General features: G+C 37.0%; 1 protein-coding gene across 1 annotated transcript in view; it reads left to right on the plus strand.

The window, feature by feature from the left end:
• The window catches only part of UNC13A (unc-13 homolog A), a 192,199-nt gene that overhangs the window by 83,545 nt on the left and 92,631 nt on the right, over window positions 1–16,023 (plus strand). Inside the window, exons 16-25 of the mRNA XM_072404972.1 lie at window positions 17–236; window positions 8,090–8,317; window positions 8,774–8,915; window positions 9,248–9,417; window positions 11,247–11,362; window positions 11,477–11,640; window positions 12,096–12,246; window positions 13,110–13,178; window positions 14,907–14,996; window positions 15,426–15,560. Of these exons, the coding sequence (XP_072261073.1) occupies window positions 17–236; window positions 8,090–8,317; window positions 8,774–8,915; window positions 9,248–9,417; window positions 11,247–11,362; window positions 11,477–11,640; window positions 12,096–12,246; window positions 13,110–13,178; window positions 14,907–14,996; window positions 15,426–15,560 (1,485 nt within the window). The remainder of the gene's footprint in view (window positions 1–16; window positions 237–8,089; window positions 8,318–8,773; window positions 8,916–9,247; window positions 9,418–11,246; window positions 11,363–11,476; window positions 11,641–12,095; window positions 12,247–13,109; window positions 13,179–14,906; window positions 14,997–15,425; window positions 15,561–16,023) is intronic.

Below are 16,023 nucleotides of genomic sequence, written 5' to 3' on the forward strand. Positions count from 1 at the left end.
TTTTTTTTTTAAACAGAAAAATCATGTTTACAAGAAGGCCCTTCAAGCTTTAATCTATCCAATATCCAGCACAACTCCCCACAACTTTGAGGTGTGGACTGCCACAACACCCACCTATTGTTATGAGTGTGAAGGGCTCTTGTGGGGAATTGCCCGACAGGGTATGCGCTGCACAGAATGTGGAGTAAAGTGCCATGAAAAATGCCAGGACCTCCTAAATGCTGATTGTCTACAGAGTAAGTGGTCTGTGTATTAATATATGTACTGTTCTATGTACTGAATCATATTTCTATTCTCCACCCAAAATAAGGAGTCCCACTCAAAATAAGTATTTGTATAAGTTATTTTGGCTGTCATTGGTTATTTATTTTTTTTTTTTTTTTATATTTTTAATAATGAAGGTTAAACAGTAAACAACCAAAAACATACAACTCTGTGAAAAAGTATACAGAAAAAAAAGAGAAAATCAAGGGTAAACAAAGTAACCTTTTAATTACAAAGGAAGTTACAGTACAGTCATTTGTAATAAACAGAGTTTTCAGATATATCTGTGCAATTCAGTTGAGCATTTACTAATCATACAAAAATGGTGTTCTTGAAATTACTCACAATAAACATCATAAGACTATAGGTGGGTCATTAAGCAATTTTCTTTCCAGATACCATGTTGTGTGGCGAAAACAGTTGTATAGTTTCTTTTTATTGGGCGTGTTTAACGTATCAATAAAACCTTCCCAGGTTTCAAAAAATTTAAAGTTTTGTTTCCTTATGAAGTGCAGCCTCTGTCCACTCCATTTTAAATAATTCATGTAATTTAGTTAAAAAAAAGTTTCATAGTTGGGGGCATATCATCTAACCAACAATGAAGAATATTTTTTTTTGCAACTGCTGATAGTAACTGTGCTAAACGTCTTGTTCCCCTTGCAAACCCAACCCCACGCAATTCCATTAAACCAAAGATAACCCATTCAGGAGTGAATTGTATATAATTTAGGAGATATCTGTGAATATATAGCACAACCTGTTTCCAAAACTGCTTGATAACAGGGCAGTCCCAAACGTTGTGGTAAAATGTAGACGCCTCCACTTTCAAAACAAGTGCCATCATCCGAGAAGCCCATATATTGGGCTCTTTGGGGGTGAAATATAATTCTTATGAAAAATTCGGGAAATAGGTTCCAAGTCTGTCCTAAGAAATTCAAATAGTTTGGAGATGTCCTTTTGCAGGGAGTTGGGAGTGGGGACAATACCATCCTGTCCAGTGGGTTGTCCCAATCTCGTAGAGTCAAACGCCTAGCTATATTTGCTGCATCTGTATTTGAATCAATAGGAAAGTACTCTCTGTCAGGAACAGGAATCTTTTTTATGTTCTGGAAAAGAATATGCCTTGAGGGTCTTAGGGTAAATTAACTGTCTGACAGAGGTGAGGCCTTTACCGGCCCACCTCGCTAGTAGAGAGGACAAATATCCCAGTATAAATTACCCATTACCTGACGGGCAGATAGAGGGAGGTTTGGGCATTAAGCCCATCTGCCTTTCACAAGGAGTGCCATAAAAGCCATACAGAATAGAATAATGGGTTAATTTCTATCTCCTCCGGGAGAAGTTCTTTGTGGATATGCAGGATTGCCATGGGGTGCAGAGCGAAAAATCTACCTGGAGGTTTGTATAAAATGTTGTCCCGTGAATCCAGTCTTTTAAAATTCTTAGTAATGCTGCTTGGTTGTATAAATCGGGTAAATTTAACCCACCATTATTCATGGTTTGTTGTAATAAAGTGCAGCTAGCTATAGCATGTTTGCTGCTCCAGATCAAAGTTGGAAATAAAAAGTTAATTTGTTTTAAACAGGAGATGACAAGAAAATTGTAAGAGCTTGAAGTAAAAAAAACAACCTTGGGAAAGTTACCATTTTAATGAGTGTCACTCGACCCATGAAAGAGAGCGTAAGAGAGGACCAAGTCTTAAAGTCCCTTTTCATTGCATCAATAGCATTAGTAAAGTTCAGAGTGTAAATTTTAGCAGGATTTTTAGGGATAAAAACTCCCAAGTATCTAAAATAGGATTTTGCCCATTGGAAAGGAAACAGAGTACTCCATCTTGGCCCCATGTTTGGGACAAAAATAAAAGGCCACAGACTTGTCAAAGTTAATAGTGTATCCTGAAAATTTTTGAAAGTCCTAAAAGGTGTTCATTATGGAACGTAGTGAAACCTTTGGGTTTACAATGAGCAGCAAAACATCATCCGCAAAAGCTTTAAGCTTAACCTCCGTGGAGCCAAACTTTATACCAGAAAAATTAGAAACTGCCTCCAATAAACGCAATAGAGGGTCTAATGCTAAAATAAATAACAAAGGGGATAGGGGAGACCCCTGTCTCCCTCCACTATTATTAGCTATAGGCTGTGAGAGCTGGTTGTTTATTATTAAATGAGTTGTAGGATGTTTATAATGTAAGACAGAAAAAATGGTGTTTTCGGCACAAGTATTAGAATTATAATTGGTAATACAAATTTCACAAAAAAAAACAAACAAATACATTTATATCCTTTTACTTGTATGTCACAATAGTTTCTTGTGATACATACAAGGTTTTGTTGTGGCCTACTGAGGCACTATACAAAGTTCAACTGACTTTAAGCACATTTACATCGCCATAATATGGTTAAGTAAGTATGAACCCATTCGTATCAACCTTAGTACCCTACACGTTTCAACATTGTGGGCTTCCTCAGGGTTAGTAGTAGGTCAACAAATAACTTTCTATGTATACGCAAAGGGTTTAAGTAGTCTAAATTTACAAACATAAATGTAAGGGTTCAATATATTGCATTGTTAAACAGTACAAAGATCATATTTATAATAGTTTCATTCAATTCAATTCAAGTAAAAGAGTTTTTAGTGTGACAAATATAATATGTTAAGTTAAGTAGGATAGATATAAAGGTTACATAGGTAGATATATCTTTTGAGAAGATATACTATATACATAGGTCATATATATATAGAGTAAATTCAAGTTAATGAAGTTTCAAAAATATACATAAAATGGGAATAAATATCACAATTACTTACTTCGCATATGGTTTAGGAGAATAAAGCAAACCCAGGAATTAAATAAGCTGTTGAAGAGTTCTGGGAAAATAGGGTAATATGGTGGAGTCCCCTGTGTTAATATAGTTTCTACAATTTAAGATATTAGGTTTAAGTAATTATATAGATTCATACAGTATGTGTATAGGTAAGGTTGAAAAATAAAAATTGCTGTCCTACCTGTAGATGAAGTATACTTTATTTCTAGGAAATTGCTAGATGGTAGCTCAATTTAAACAGGTCTCAATTTCAAGAAAAGGGAGGATAAACGCTCACTTGCAGATGTAATCAGCAATGTAAGCTTGCCAAATAGGCTTCCAAAATGTGAATACTAAACGTGAAAAATTTCTGTTAAGTATTTTTATTCATAGTCATAGTAAACTATATTCAATAGAAATCAGAGATGACAATATATGAAATGTTCCTCCTGTTGATGCTGGAAGTGATTGTTTGCTCTTTGGGTTCAGCCTTGTTTGTGGTTCCTGTGGCGCCCTTCTTATTAAGAACACGGCATCCTAGGGACCTCTCACATACCCATGTGCACATAGGCAACGTAGGGATGCCTGTGGGGGCTGGCCTGGTGACGCTGGAATGAGTGGCGGTGCGTGTAGTACAGCCCACCCATACCGCGTCATTCATTGGGAGAGGGAGTTGTACGATGGTTATATATAAATGTTATGTACATCTGAAATCGGGTGCCGAATTGTCTGTGATCCAACAATAATTGTAAACAAGGCCAGAGTATCTTGTCAAATGCCTTTTTAGCATCAAGGCTCAGAAGCACACAATTTTTGCTATAGGGAAGTGTAGTTGCAGCAATAGTTGTTCCTATACCAATTGCAATGTGTCAGTGTTTGAGAAAGCCCAGTTGATGGGAGGTTAATTGAGTGGGCAGCAGTGGTTGTAAACGAGCTGTCAAGATTCTCACTAGTATTTTATAGTCGGTATATTAAGTAAAGTGATTGGCCTCTAAGAGGAGGGGCACTCAGTGTTCCGAAATTGTTTGGGAATTAAGGAGGTGTATGCTTGAGTGAAATTCAAGAAAGATAGTTGATTTTCTAAAATGCCATTTTAAATTTCCAACAATAATGGTGAGAGGTAAGAGTCTAGCAGTTTAAAAAATTTCGCCAGCAGTCCATCTGGACCTGAGGTTTTACCCAAAGGAAAGGCTTTAATAGCTCTCACAATTTCCTCAATCTGAATAGGAACGTTTAACTGTTCTTGTTGAGCCACAGACAATGCGTTGTAAAAATGCTGAAATATCAGCTTCAGAGGGGGGTGGTGCAGAGTAGATCTGTTTGTAAAACAATTAAAAAATGCGGATGATCTTTTAAGGTATTAATAGGACGTTTAGGCTTCTGGGGCATTGCCAGCCTAGCTAGAAGCAAGCCCATTTTATTTCCCCATCGATAAAAATGATATTTAGTGTGGCGTTCTCGAAGTAGTGCAATGGTATCTAAGTGGTTATCTAAAACCATTGCTGCCTGTAACCAAGCCTGTCTCTTTATATCAGTGGGGTTTTGTACAAGCGCTCTGTGAGCTGATGCTACATTGTCATACAGTGATTTACACAGTTTCTTTCTCTCTCTTTTTTGCCTAATTACGTAAGAGGAGATCATGCCTCTCATAACCGCTTTTCCAGTTTCCCATAAAAGCACTGGGTCGTCCCAGTGTTGAATATTGTCATCCTGGAAGTTAGCCCAAGATATGACTAAAAATGATTGAAATGCAGGGGACAATGCTAAATGGGTAGAAAAGCACCATCTGTGGGTTTGATACAGTTATTCCAGTTTCATAGACACTGGAGCATGGTCAGATAAAAAACTGGATGATATACAATACCAGAGATTTTATAAAAAAAGTGTATCCAGGGCCAAGAAAAAACAATGCAGGAAAAAGTTTTATAAACTTTAGACCAGCAGGAGTACTCTTTTTGAGCGGGGTTATGTGTCCTCCAGGGATCCAGAGGGGATAATGATTCTGTAAATTCTTTTATTACATTAGAGCGGGGAATCCTTTGCGTTTCGCATCTATCCACACATGGATCAGAGGCAAAATTGAAATCCCCACCTATAATTAGGTTCAGCTAATCCCTGGATAGGAGTAATTCCTTAACTTGAAGGAAAAAAAAGGGCATTAGGATCGTTAGGCGCTTAAATGTTAAGGATTGAATAAGTGGTACCTTGGATTATAACCTTTACTAGTAAATAGCATGAATTCGGATCCACTTGTACATCATCCTGTTGGTAAGTCAAGGGTTTTCCTAAAAATCTAAAACTCCTCTCTTTTTTTTTGGAATAGGAGGACGCAATCACCTCGCCCACCCATGATCCCAGGAGACGCAAAGTGTCTCCATTAAGATGAGTTTCCTGTAACAATATATTATCAGGGCAGAAAAGAACGCAGGTGAGAAGTCACCTTGCGCCACTTAATATGGTGATTGAGACCCCCTACGATCCAAGTATTAATATTAAGTTCTTCTTGAATCGCCAAGGGGAAATCAAGTGCTGCGGTCGTGGTAGCCATCCTACTGTACCGATGTAATCCTAAGTCCCACCGGTTTGAATACCTAAACAATGGGCAGGATTGTCCCAGGCTAGCTTTTCTATGGAAAACCTTAAAATTTGAGTTTCCAAGCAAATAGAATCAAGTCAATATCTGAATCGCAGTAGAGCGTATCCACAAGTGCAAAGGTTGACCACTAGGGTCCAAGCAAAATATACTGTAAACCTTCCTTTTTTTTCTGTAAAAAAAAACTAATATGTTTTCATTCCCTGTAAAAGGGAAGGCACCAAACTTGAACCATCTGTTAACCAAATTCAAACATGTTCACTGAGAATGGTATATAGTAATTTCAGCAACCTCATTTCTTAGTAAGGGAACCAACATCAGCAACTAAAGGACAGCAGAAATACACACTCCTAACCTATACCATCTCAATATAGACATCAATGTGAGCCTCAAGGATAATAAGTAATCTCAAATATATTTCTCAAGGAAACAGGAAATCAACATTAGTTACAGTCCAGGAGAGTCATCTGTATTGTGTGATGCCAGGGCTTCTTGCAAATGAGATAGGGCAGATTCTGGATCATCCAGTATTAGAGCAGATCCGTTGACTAAAACTTTGAGCTTCTACAGGTATAACAAGGCAAAGCGTATTTTCTGTTCAATTAGGAACTTGCAAGCAGAAGAAAAAGCTTGTCGTTGTTCAGTGACAAGTATCTTGTAACCGTTGACTTGTAAGGAACCGGCTTTCTTATAGGTAGACAAGATGCGTTCTTTATCCATGTAATAGAAAAATTTTGCAATCACTGCATGTGACTTAACGTTGGAGATACCGTCCCCAGGCCAATACGGTGCACACGTTCACTCATGCGCGATGAAAAGGGTTCTAGGTGAAGAGCTTGCATCAGATCGACTGTTATAAATTTTAGGAGATTTTTATGATATTAGTCTCTGGTTTTCTCAAAAACCGCAGATTAGAACATCCCCCATGGGACTGTGTAGGAGACTTAGCTGCCGTGTTGTGCTCGGGAGAATGTACTATGCCCTTTGCTTTGTTGCGTTTGCCCATTGTGCCAGGGGTAGCGCGAGTAATATACTTGTACATCCCCCAGAGTGATTAGGAAACAGGAGTATCCCTGTGGCATATAGAGCGATCAGTAGAGGGGTTATCAGCAGCACCAGGTCAACTAGTAGTAACCAATAATGAGCCCACTGAGAAAAAGCACAGCACCACTCTGTATGTCAAGTTGAGAGCAAAATATTCCAGGGAGTGCTTGTACTTGTACAGAAGATGAAGCACTGCGTATAATTAGCCAGTCCAGTAGCAAACAGCAATGAGCAATAGTAAGTTAGAACCAGCCAACCAGCAGAATTATTGTCGGCAATAGGACAGTACAATAGCAAATTGCATGAAGCCTTATCCAGCAGCTTCCTCAAGGGGACTTATGGTTCCTCAGTAAAAAGCAGAACTGGTTTTTAGGCAGCACCCGCACATAAATGAAAAAACACGCCACCACTCTACCACCTTGCAAGGAAAAATAGGCAGGGATGCAGAAAACAGCCACAGTAGCAAACTGAAAGGAACTAAAATCAATTGAGTCCTCTGGCCATGCAGCCAATATGGCCGCCGCCTACTCATTGCCGTCTTACGAGCACTGACTCCAGGCTCGAGATGACACCCCTGCGCTCCGCCAGCAGCGCACATGGGGAAACACTCACGGATGGCAGCTAGGTTCAGAGCTAGTCTCATTGGAGCTGCGATAAGATGCGGCCACCGGTGATGGCTCCGCCCCCCAGGAGTCATGGGTTAATTTATTAAAGGATAGGCTGTTTACCTAGCATAGTGAACATCCCTTTGCAAGGATTATTCCTCTTTGTGAATTTGGTGAAATACCCACTTAGACGAAAAGACATTTTAATTGAACCTTTTTTTCAATGCAAATACTATTTTAGCTTTATAATTTATTTTCAAAGCACTGAGAATTACACATTTTTGCATGATCTTGTTAGCTTTCAATCGTGCATATTTATAAATTAGTAAATATGACATTCACCTGGTATTTACAGGTGGTTAATTATTCTCTGTCATTTCAAACACATGCACAGGGAATATTCGCCTGATGTTAATATTTGGTGAATGCTACATTCACTGCTTATACATGTGCTCCTTGTGTTCAATTATTAAAAGAAAAATATCCCACACAGATACACATTAAAGACTTAATTTACATTCCCTTAATTGTGTCCTTTACCCCGCTTCTGCACTACGTTCGCAAAAATGAAATAAATCACTCACATTGACATTAATTTAATGATTTCCTATTTGGCAATGCAAAGCCAACTATGGCAAACAGGTGAGAAAATCTAATTGAACCTCAGGGATTTTTTTTTACCAGGGTTTATATAAGCATGAGTGATTTATAATTTATATTTAATGACTCTACAGTTATTAGAGTTTTATAATGATACCTATTGTATTAATTTTTTACAGGGGCGGCAGAGAAGAGCTCAAAGCACGGCGCAGAAGATCGCACACATAATATCATCATGGTCCTGAAAGATCGTATGAAAATCCGTGAAAGGAACAAGCCAGAGATTTTTGAACTTATCCAAGAAGTTTTTGGGGTTCCCAAAGCCACACATGCTCATCAAATCAAAGCTGTAAAACAGAGTGTACTTGATGGTACATCCAAGTGGTCTGCAAAAATCAGCATTACTGGTAGGTGGGAATACTCCTAGAAACCGAAATTGATTAAAAAGTCTTCTAGGCATAAAGATCGGAGCACTGTTGTAAATATTTGTCAAGTAAATTAGGCTTTATTTAGGATATATGGGTGTGTGTAAGTTCAAAAAAACCTTCTTTTCTTTGGTTTAATAAACATTTCTGAAAGAAATCTAGTGAGCTGATAACTTCCCTTGCTCTCTGCCTGTATTGTCACATTACCAGTTATCAATATTCCCAGGTATCTCTGATTCAAAGAAAAAGTAGAAAATAGCAGAGGTGTTCTGTAGGTGTTCCTATCTTACAACATACAATGTTATATAAGCAGGATCCGCAGGTGAAAAGATTGACCCATGTAAGGGTATATAGAATTATAGAAGTTTTTTGCTGTCTATCACCTAGGGTATAATTCCAATAAAGTATATTTAACTGTTTTTGCTTGCTACATTACAGTGGTATGTGCACAGGGTCTGCAAGCCAAGGACAAGACAGGTTCCAGTGATCCCTATGTTACTGTACAGGTTGGGAAAACAAAGAAAAGAACTAAAACTATATACGGAAACCTTAATCCGGTCTGGGAGGAGAATTTTCATTTGTAAGTTTGTCTCAACTAAAGCAGTATGTTTTTTCATATATGACAAAATAGAAAAGTACTTTTGTGCCCTTCTCAAGCAAAATATAATTCATCTCATAAATCTAGTACCTTCATTCATTTGGCAAAAAAAGAATTTTGTGTGTAAAAAGCAATGATGGTGTGCAAAATTTAGTAATTTATAGCAAGCAATCAGATTAAATTTGTCTCAATTTAAAGCATTTAAAACAAACTTCTGACTTATTTCTGTTTTACTACTGGGTGGCCTTATTGTTGAATTTTATTTTGTTGTGTTTTTTTTGGATTGGTGACATGAAAATATGTTAAATCTTCAGTGAGTGTCACAACTCTTCAGATCGAATCAAAGTTCGTGTATGGGATGAGGATGATGACATAAAATCAAGAGTAAAGCAGAGGTTCAAGAGGGAGTCAGATGATTTCTTGGGCCAAACCATTATTGAGGTCCGAACACTGAGTGGAGAGATGGATGTATGGTACAATCTAGGTAATTATATAATGTGAAAAATCTGTGACCAGAGGAAATATTCAAATTTAACCTTACATATTTCAATGTTTAAAAATAAAGGAACAAAAAATACTCAAACAAATTAGGTATACAATTTGAATGGCTGCATTTTTTTTTTGGAGCGTGCATTTTAGACATAAAAAGGTGAAGCTTCACATGATTTGTCCTGTATAAAAATGAACTGTGTTTCAAATACCATCATGTTTTTGTGTACTTCAGATTACACAGTTCAGTTTGAACCATGTTGTATACATATCTCCTGCTGTACATCTACAGAGAAGGTACCTTAAGGAACTTCCTTAGTTAAGTTTTAGAAGTAACTGGTGATTGAGATCTCACAGAAATGTACAAACTCAATGGTCCCAGATAAACCAGAATTCTTCCTTTTGCACCATAATTCTTGCTCTTTAAAGACATATAAATGCTCAGTCCTTACACATTTGGGGACAGCAGCCAGACTGTCTATTTCCATATTTTGCAAACAACAGACACCCATCATCCTGTCCTATACAGCGTTGGATGTGTAGGATTACTGAGACCATGCATATGTATGATCCCACCCTGAAATTCAGGGTACACATGCTAATTTTCTAATACTTGGTAACAGTTCCTGAGGTCACCTGAATATAACTGTTACCTGGTTACTTGGGGAACCTAAATATTTTCTAGAGGATTTTGGAAATGTGCAAAATAGAGTTCTTTTGATATCTTGTAAATGACCTGAAATACCTTTTCCATTCTTTTGCAAGACTTGTAATATTCCTTGTAAGGCTTTTGTTGAATGATTTTGATGTAAGCCATACAGTCTCTCGGTGTTAGATGCTTGTTTTTTTGGACATTGTAACTGTCTTTTGTACTTCTTTTAACTGTTAAAGAAAAAAAGTTTTAAGAATACCACCCAAAGTTGATAGTTTAGTTTTTATTTGTAGATAATGGAGATATATAATCAAGATATATTGTGACAGGGTGTCCTATGGCTAAGCTAGGAAGGTCCTAGATGGGGTTTAATATAACACCCAGGCTAAGGCATTTTGTGTATTTGTCTGTCAGACTGTTGACTTGTGTGAAAACCTGATTCTAAGGGTTCAGGAGCTGGCCAAAAAAGAGTTGGGAGGGTTCCTTGCCCTCCTGGTCCATGTCTGGGTCTTCCCCAGGAACTGGAGAGCACATGTGCTCCATTTAGTGTTGCAGCAGCAGACTGCTGGGAGCTCAGTGGGTTCCCGAAACCTGAAGGTAAAAGAGCTCAGGAGGAAAAACACCTTTAAAGTAAGCAATCTTTTGGTTTATGCAAAAGGACTTTTTTTGTATGCTGTATAATTAGCCAGAGAGGGGACTACTAAAGAGATAGATAGTGACCCAGCCTGGATAGTATTTGCTTTGTTGTTGTTTTTTGTTTCATTGTACATGTTTTGATGCAATAAAGCTCCCAGGCAGGAGCCTGAATTTGTTTACAGAAAAACTGACCTTGTGCTGCCTCTTTTTGAACTGCTGCCAATCGTTGCTATGAACAGTCCCCCACTGATAACTCACAATATATATATTTAGCAGACTCCTAAATGTAAAGAACCGTTCTATTTAAAAATGTTGGGTTTTAATTTGATATTGTCATAATTGACCTCTTTTGAATGTCAATATTTATTGTTCTGGTTTAGTAAAAATGATTTAACCACACAGCCAGTAAGAGTGTTTCTCTGCACCAAGAGTTCTGTATGTAACAAAATAGCTTTTCCACTAAAAATAGCTTTTTTTCCACTATTATAATATTATTATATTTATATAAAATTTGTGCCAAAATTACATTTTTACAGATAAACGTACAGACAAGTCTGCTGTATCTGGTGCAATTCGACTACACATCAGTGTAGAGATTAAAGGTGAAGAGAAGGTGGCACCATATCATGTACAATATACCTGCCTACATGAGGTTCGTGAGAAGAGAACTAATACTAATTTATTGAATAAAAATAACATCATTAATAAAGGATATATATTGTCATTTATAATTTACTTTTTTAATTTTTACTTTTTCCACCTGTAGAACCTGTTCCACTACCTAACAGATGTACAAAATAATGGGGTTGTGAAAATTCCAGATGCCAAAGGGGATGATGCTTGGAAGGTTTACTTTGATGAGACTGCCCAGGAAATTGTGGATGAGTTTGCTATGAGATACGGAGTGGAGTCTATATACCAAGCTATGACGTGAGAAACTTGGATCACTGAAAATGGGCAATTAGACATTTATTAGGACATATGTATTTATGAGTGAAAAAGGATAATGTAAACACTACAGTAGTTTCTCTTTAATATTTAATTCTTTAATATTCTGTAAGTTTGTCGTTTGGAAGACAGAATAGAGAAGACCTATTTGTTGCATTAGACTGTATTTTTAGTATCTAATAGGAGCTGACATGGCTTTGATATTAGGAGCATTTTTAAAGCTGACCTAAACTCAAAATTTCCTGTCCTGCTTTCATCATCTATGCCTATTAGGAGATCCAATCTGAAGAATGTTATTGGTAAAGTGTTATAAACATTATGTTCTGATTTGCAAATTGTATGCTAATATTTACATATTTACATTTATTAGTCACTTTTCATTTATTAGTGACTTTTGTAATATAAGGCAATTATCACTTTGTGTTCTTGTTTTACAGCCATTTTGCCTGCCTATCTTCCAAATATATGTGCCCTGGAGTACCAGCCGTAATGAGCACACTTCTTGCCAATATCAATGCCTACTATGCCCACACAACTGCATCAACCAACGTGTCTGCCTCGGACCGCTTCTCTGCCTCAAACTTTGGGGTAAGAAGTCTGTCAACCAGTGATATATGGTGAAAACATACTCCTTAATGATGATAAATGTTAAGTTCTATGCGTTTGGAGGCTAAAAATATGGTTCATCATACCTGCTAAAAATATGGATGTCATACACTCAAGAGAGAGAAAAACTGGATCTGAGTCTGAATCAATGACAGAAAGGGTCTGGTGTCCTAGAAGTGTCCTCTATAAAGCTTTCAGAGTGAGCAAGAATATTTTTGGTAATTTAAACGGGCATACACTTGAGAGATGCTTTATACAGCATAACTGTTCACGAAAAATTTGTTGTAAAACTGGAAAAAGTGTAAAAATTACTAACTAAATTATAAACTAAATTACTACCTTTCATGGAGGACCCCATGTTTAGGAAAATATTAACTGAGCTAAATGTATTGGGCTTTGAATAGGTGATTAAAAAGGAAAATAATTACCTTGTGAAAAAACAAATAGTCCATATAGTGAATTTTGCAGAAATGTTTTTCATTTTTTGTTACTGAGAACTTGAACTGCAATTCCTACAAACTCCTTTGGATCAACTATGGGTTTAGGGTTCAAAGGGTGCAAAATGTATTTTTTTTTATTTTGTCTTGTGGTTGAACTTGATGTCTTTTTGAACCCAACTCTGTATCTATGAATACAAATACAGTAAGCTCAGCAGAGCTCAGATCTATGCAGAAATCATTTAGTAAAAGAATATTAATAGTATACATTATCAAATAACAAATGCACTATTTTTTGAATTGATGTTTATTTGATGAATTATGCACATGCACAATTTTATGATAGTTACATCATTAACATAACTGCAATGTCATTTAGTGGTCTATTCTTTTTGTTTGTTTTTTTAGAAGGAGAGATTTGTAAAACTGCTAGATCAACTGCACAACTCCTTGCGTATTGACCTTTCCATGTACCGGGTAAGACAACAGTACCTTTAAAAAATAGGTTTAATGCAAGTGCTTTTTGTTTTACTATATTGCAGACTTAAAAGAGGCTCTTGCCATAGGTTTTTTATATGTAGTGTGATATACTGTCAGATTGTGAAAACTTGCCATGCAAAAAAAATATGAAGGTGTTTTTTTGAACTATTTCACAAATTAGTGGTTGTCTGCTTATGTCAATAATATTTTCTCAGTCACTGATCTTCGCTTAAAACCCTGAAGTTCTGAGCTACATTTTTGTTCCATAACCCAGTGGAAAACCTCTGAATGTATTAAAATCTGGGAGTCGATGGCCCATATGGTTGATTCCTCCTCCCCCTCACTTGTCAACAGACTCCGTCTCTTATTCCATGGTTCTCTTTTAGACTATGAATCCCATGTATTCCCACCCCGTTTGCCCACCCTAGTCTCCCCCCGTATTATTATTGTTTTATGTCATATGTGTTTCTTACTGTTTTTATTGGATGTACAATTTTTTTCATATTGTTCTTTGTTATGACTGTACTGTTTGAAATTATCTTTTGAAATGCAAATAAAATAGATTTACCCATAAAATCTGTCAGCATGATGGCCATACAGCTAGCAGCCTTCCTATTTATATTATAACAGAATTTAGGTGGTGTGAATACTGTTAAAATTGAAGTGAAGTGAGTTTCTGTATTGAAGAAAGTTTCATACGCTGGAGATCTGACTGAGATACTGAATACCAAAATAAAAATCCGAAAAAACACTTCAAAGTGAAGAATAAACAAACTCTATATAGGGATGACAATGATCCTTTCTATCCTTTCCTTACCGTTCCTATTATCTAGACCAAGTATTATCAGGGTTAAGTGACACTTTTCCAAGGGAGACTATGCTTCCAGTTTATTGAGAGCCCCCCACCAGCTTATCAATTTGTATTTCCTCTATATTCCACTCTTAGCACACACATTTCATGTCTTTGTATCTGGTAATTGTCCTACCAGTAAACAGAGCTATTCCTCATTTATTCTGTGGAGTATGCAAATAGAAAACATTGGAGGCTTTCCTGCACCCACCCACACTACCATTGAGTGAACTTCCATTTATCTGTCTGCTTTTGTAGAAAGCTCCTCCTGTATGCTGACAGCTGAACTTGATGCTTGTAGCACACAATGAACCTTACACATAACTTGTACACTACCTCTTTCTCTCTGTGCTGCACTTTAGTGATATATCCTGCTTTTTGTGCCTGCTTCTTTCATTTTTTTTCTTTCCCTGTGTCCTAAATGGAGCAGTAATAATCGGCCCAGGATGCCATTTGACTGTATGCTTGGGCTGTCTGTGGGCAGTTCGTGTGCTGTCTACAACTGTGTGAACACTCTATTATGGTATTAGGAGTATCACCGCAGACAACATACATGTAATGAAGTGCTCACACACTCAGACAGCACACAAACTACACACAGATAGACCAAGCTCACAGTCAAAGAGAGCTCAGTAAAACACACAGACTGACAGACCAAAAATCCTCTGTCTCTCAGTTACAGAAGACAGACCACATACTCAGCAACAGTAAACACAAAAAGCACACTCTCAGCCACAGCACACAGTCACAGGGCATTTCTTAACAGCACAATAAAGAACATGTCTAGGAGGTTCGTAACTCAAAAACCCCTTCTTAAAACGGCTGGTAATCTAAAAATTTTACTATATGCAATAACCTTTTTTTATTTTTGGCAGAATAATTTCCCTGCTAGCAGTCCAGAACGACTTCAAGATCTAAAATCCACTGTTGATCTACTTACCAGTATTACATTTTTCAGAATGAAGGTGAGCTATTTGACATGATAGGTAATGTTTTAAAATTATTTGATATCATGTATACATATAAGTCTTATTTGAAAACTGCACAATCAGCATTCTACTCTGCTTGTGCTGAGTAAAAGAAGTAATGGAAAATTTTATCCAGATAGTAAAAGGAACTTCAAAGGTTAAAGACCCCTGCACTTTTTCTAGGATTGCAATAATCATTTTGGGTTCCTGCAGGGCTAAACATTCCTCTAAGTCTTCACTTATCATCCACATTTTAATGATCTCATTTGTATCAATAGGCAGTTTTCTTTTCATCCACCAGAATCTCACCTAAACACAAGGAAAAAGAAAACAAAAATACTTTCTAAAATATTTTATAAAGAACAAAATTTCTTTATATGACTTTGTATGGTTAAGGTGTTTTTCATTCTATTTTAAATTTTACAGGTGCAAGAACTACAGAGTCCCCCCAGGGCTAGCCAGGTAGTGAAAGACTGTGTGAAGGCTTGCCTCAACTCTACTTATGAATACATCTTTAACAACTGCCATGAACTGTACAGCCGAGAATATCAAAGTGATCCGGTAATTTTTTTACCTCTTTCTGAAAAATTGGTTCGGACTGATCACTTTGTCTGAAGATCGTGACAGTTAACTTCAGTAAACGGACCCTATGTGCTTGCCCCCTTCCACATCACACACATTCTTGTTGGCCAAGATGGCAGCATAGTCCTGGTGATGGGCCAAAATGAACTACTCGTAAATTTTTAGCACTCGTGTTTTACTTCAGTTACGATATAAGGCCATAGCTGGAGATTGCAAACTCTTACTATGTGAACACTCATTTGGTAAGCATTAAACTAAAATATGATATTTGACTGGCCATTCTTTATATTTGCATTCAAAAGCTGGTATAAAAGCCTGGTGACTACAGACGTTACATAGTAGGTTAGATTGAAAAAAGACCATCAAGTTCAATGACTAGGGAAATAAACATATCCCATATTTAAACCCTATAAGACATACTTTGTCCAGAGGAAGGCAAAAT

This window comes from Pyxicephalus adspersus, chromosome 3 (genome assembly GCF_032062135.1).
Source record: "Pyxicephalus adspersus chromosome 3, UCB_Pads_2.0, whole genome shotgun sequence".
Taxonomy (NCBI): Eukaryota; Metazoa; Chordata; class Amphibia; order Anura; family Pyxicephalidae; genus Pyxicephalus; species Pyxicephalus adspersus.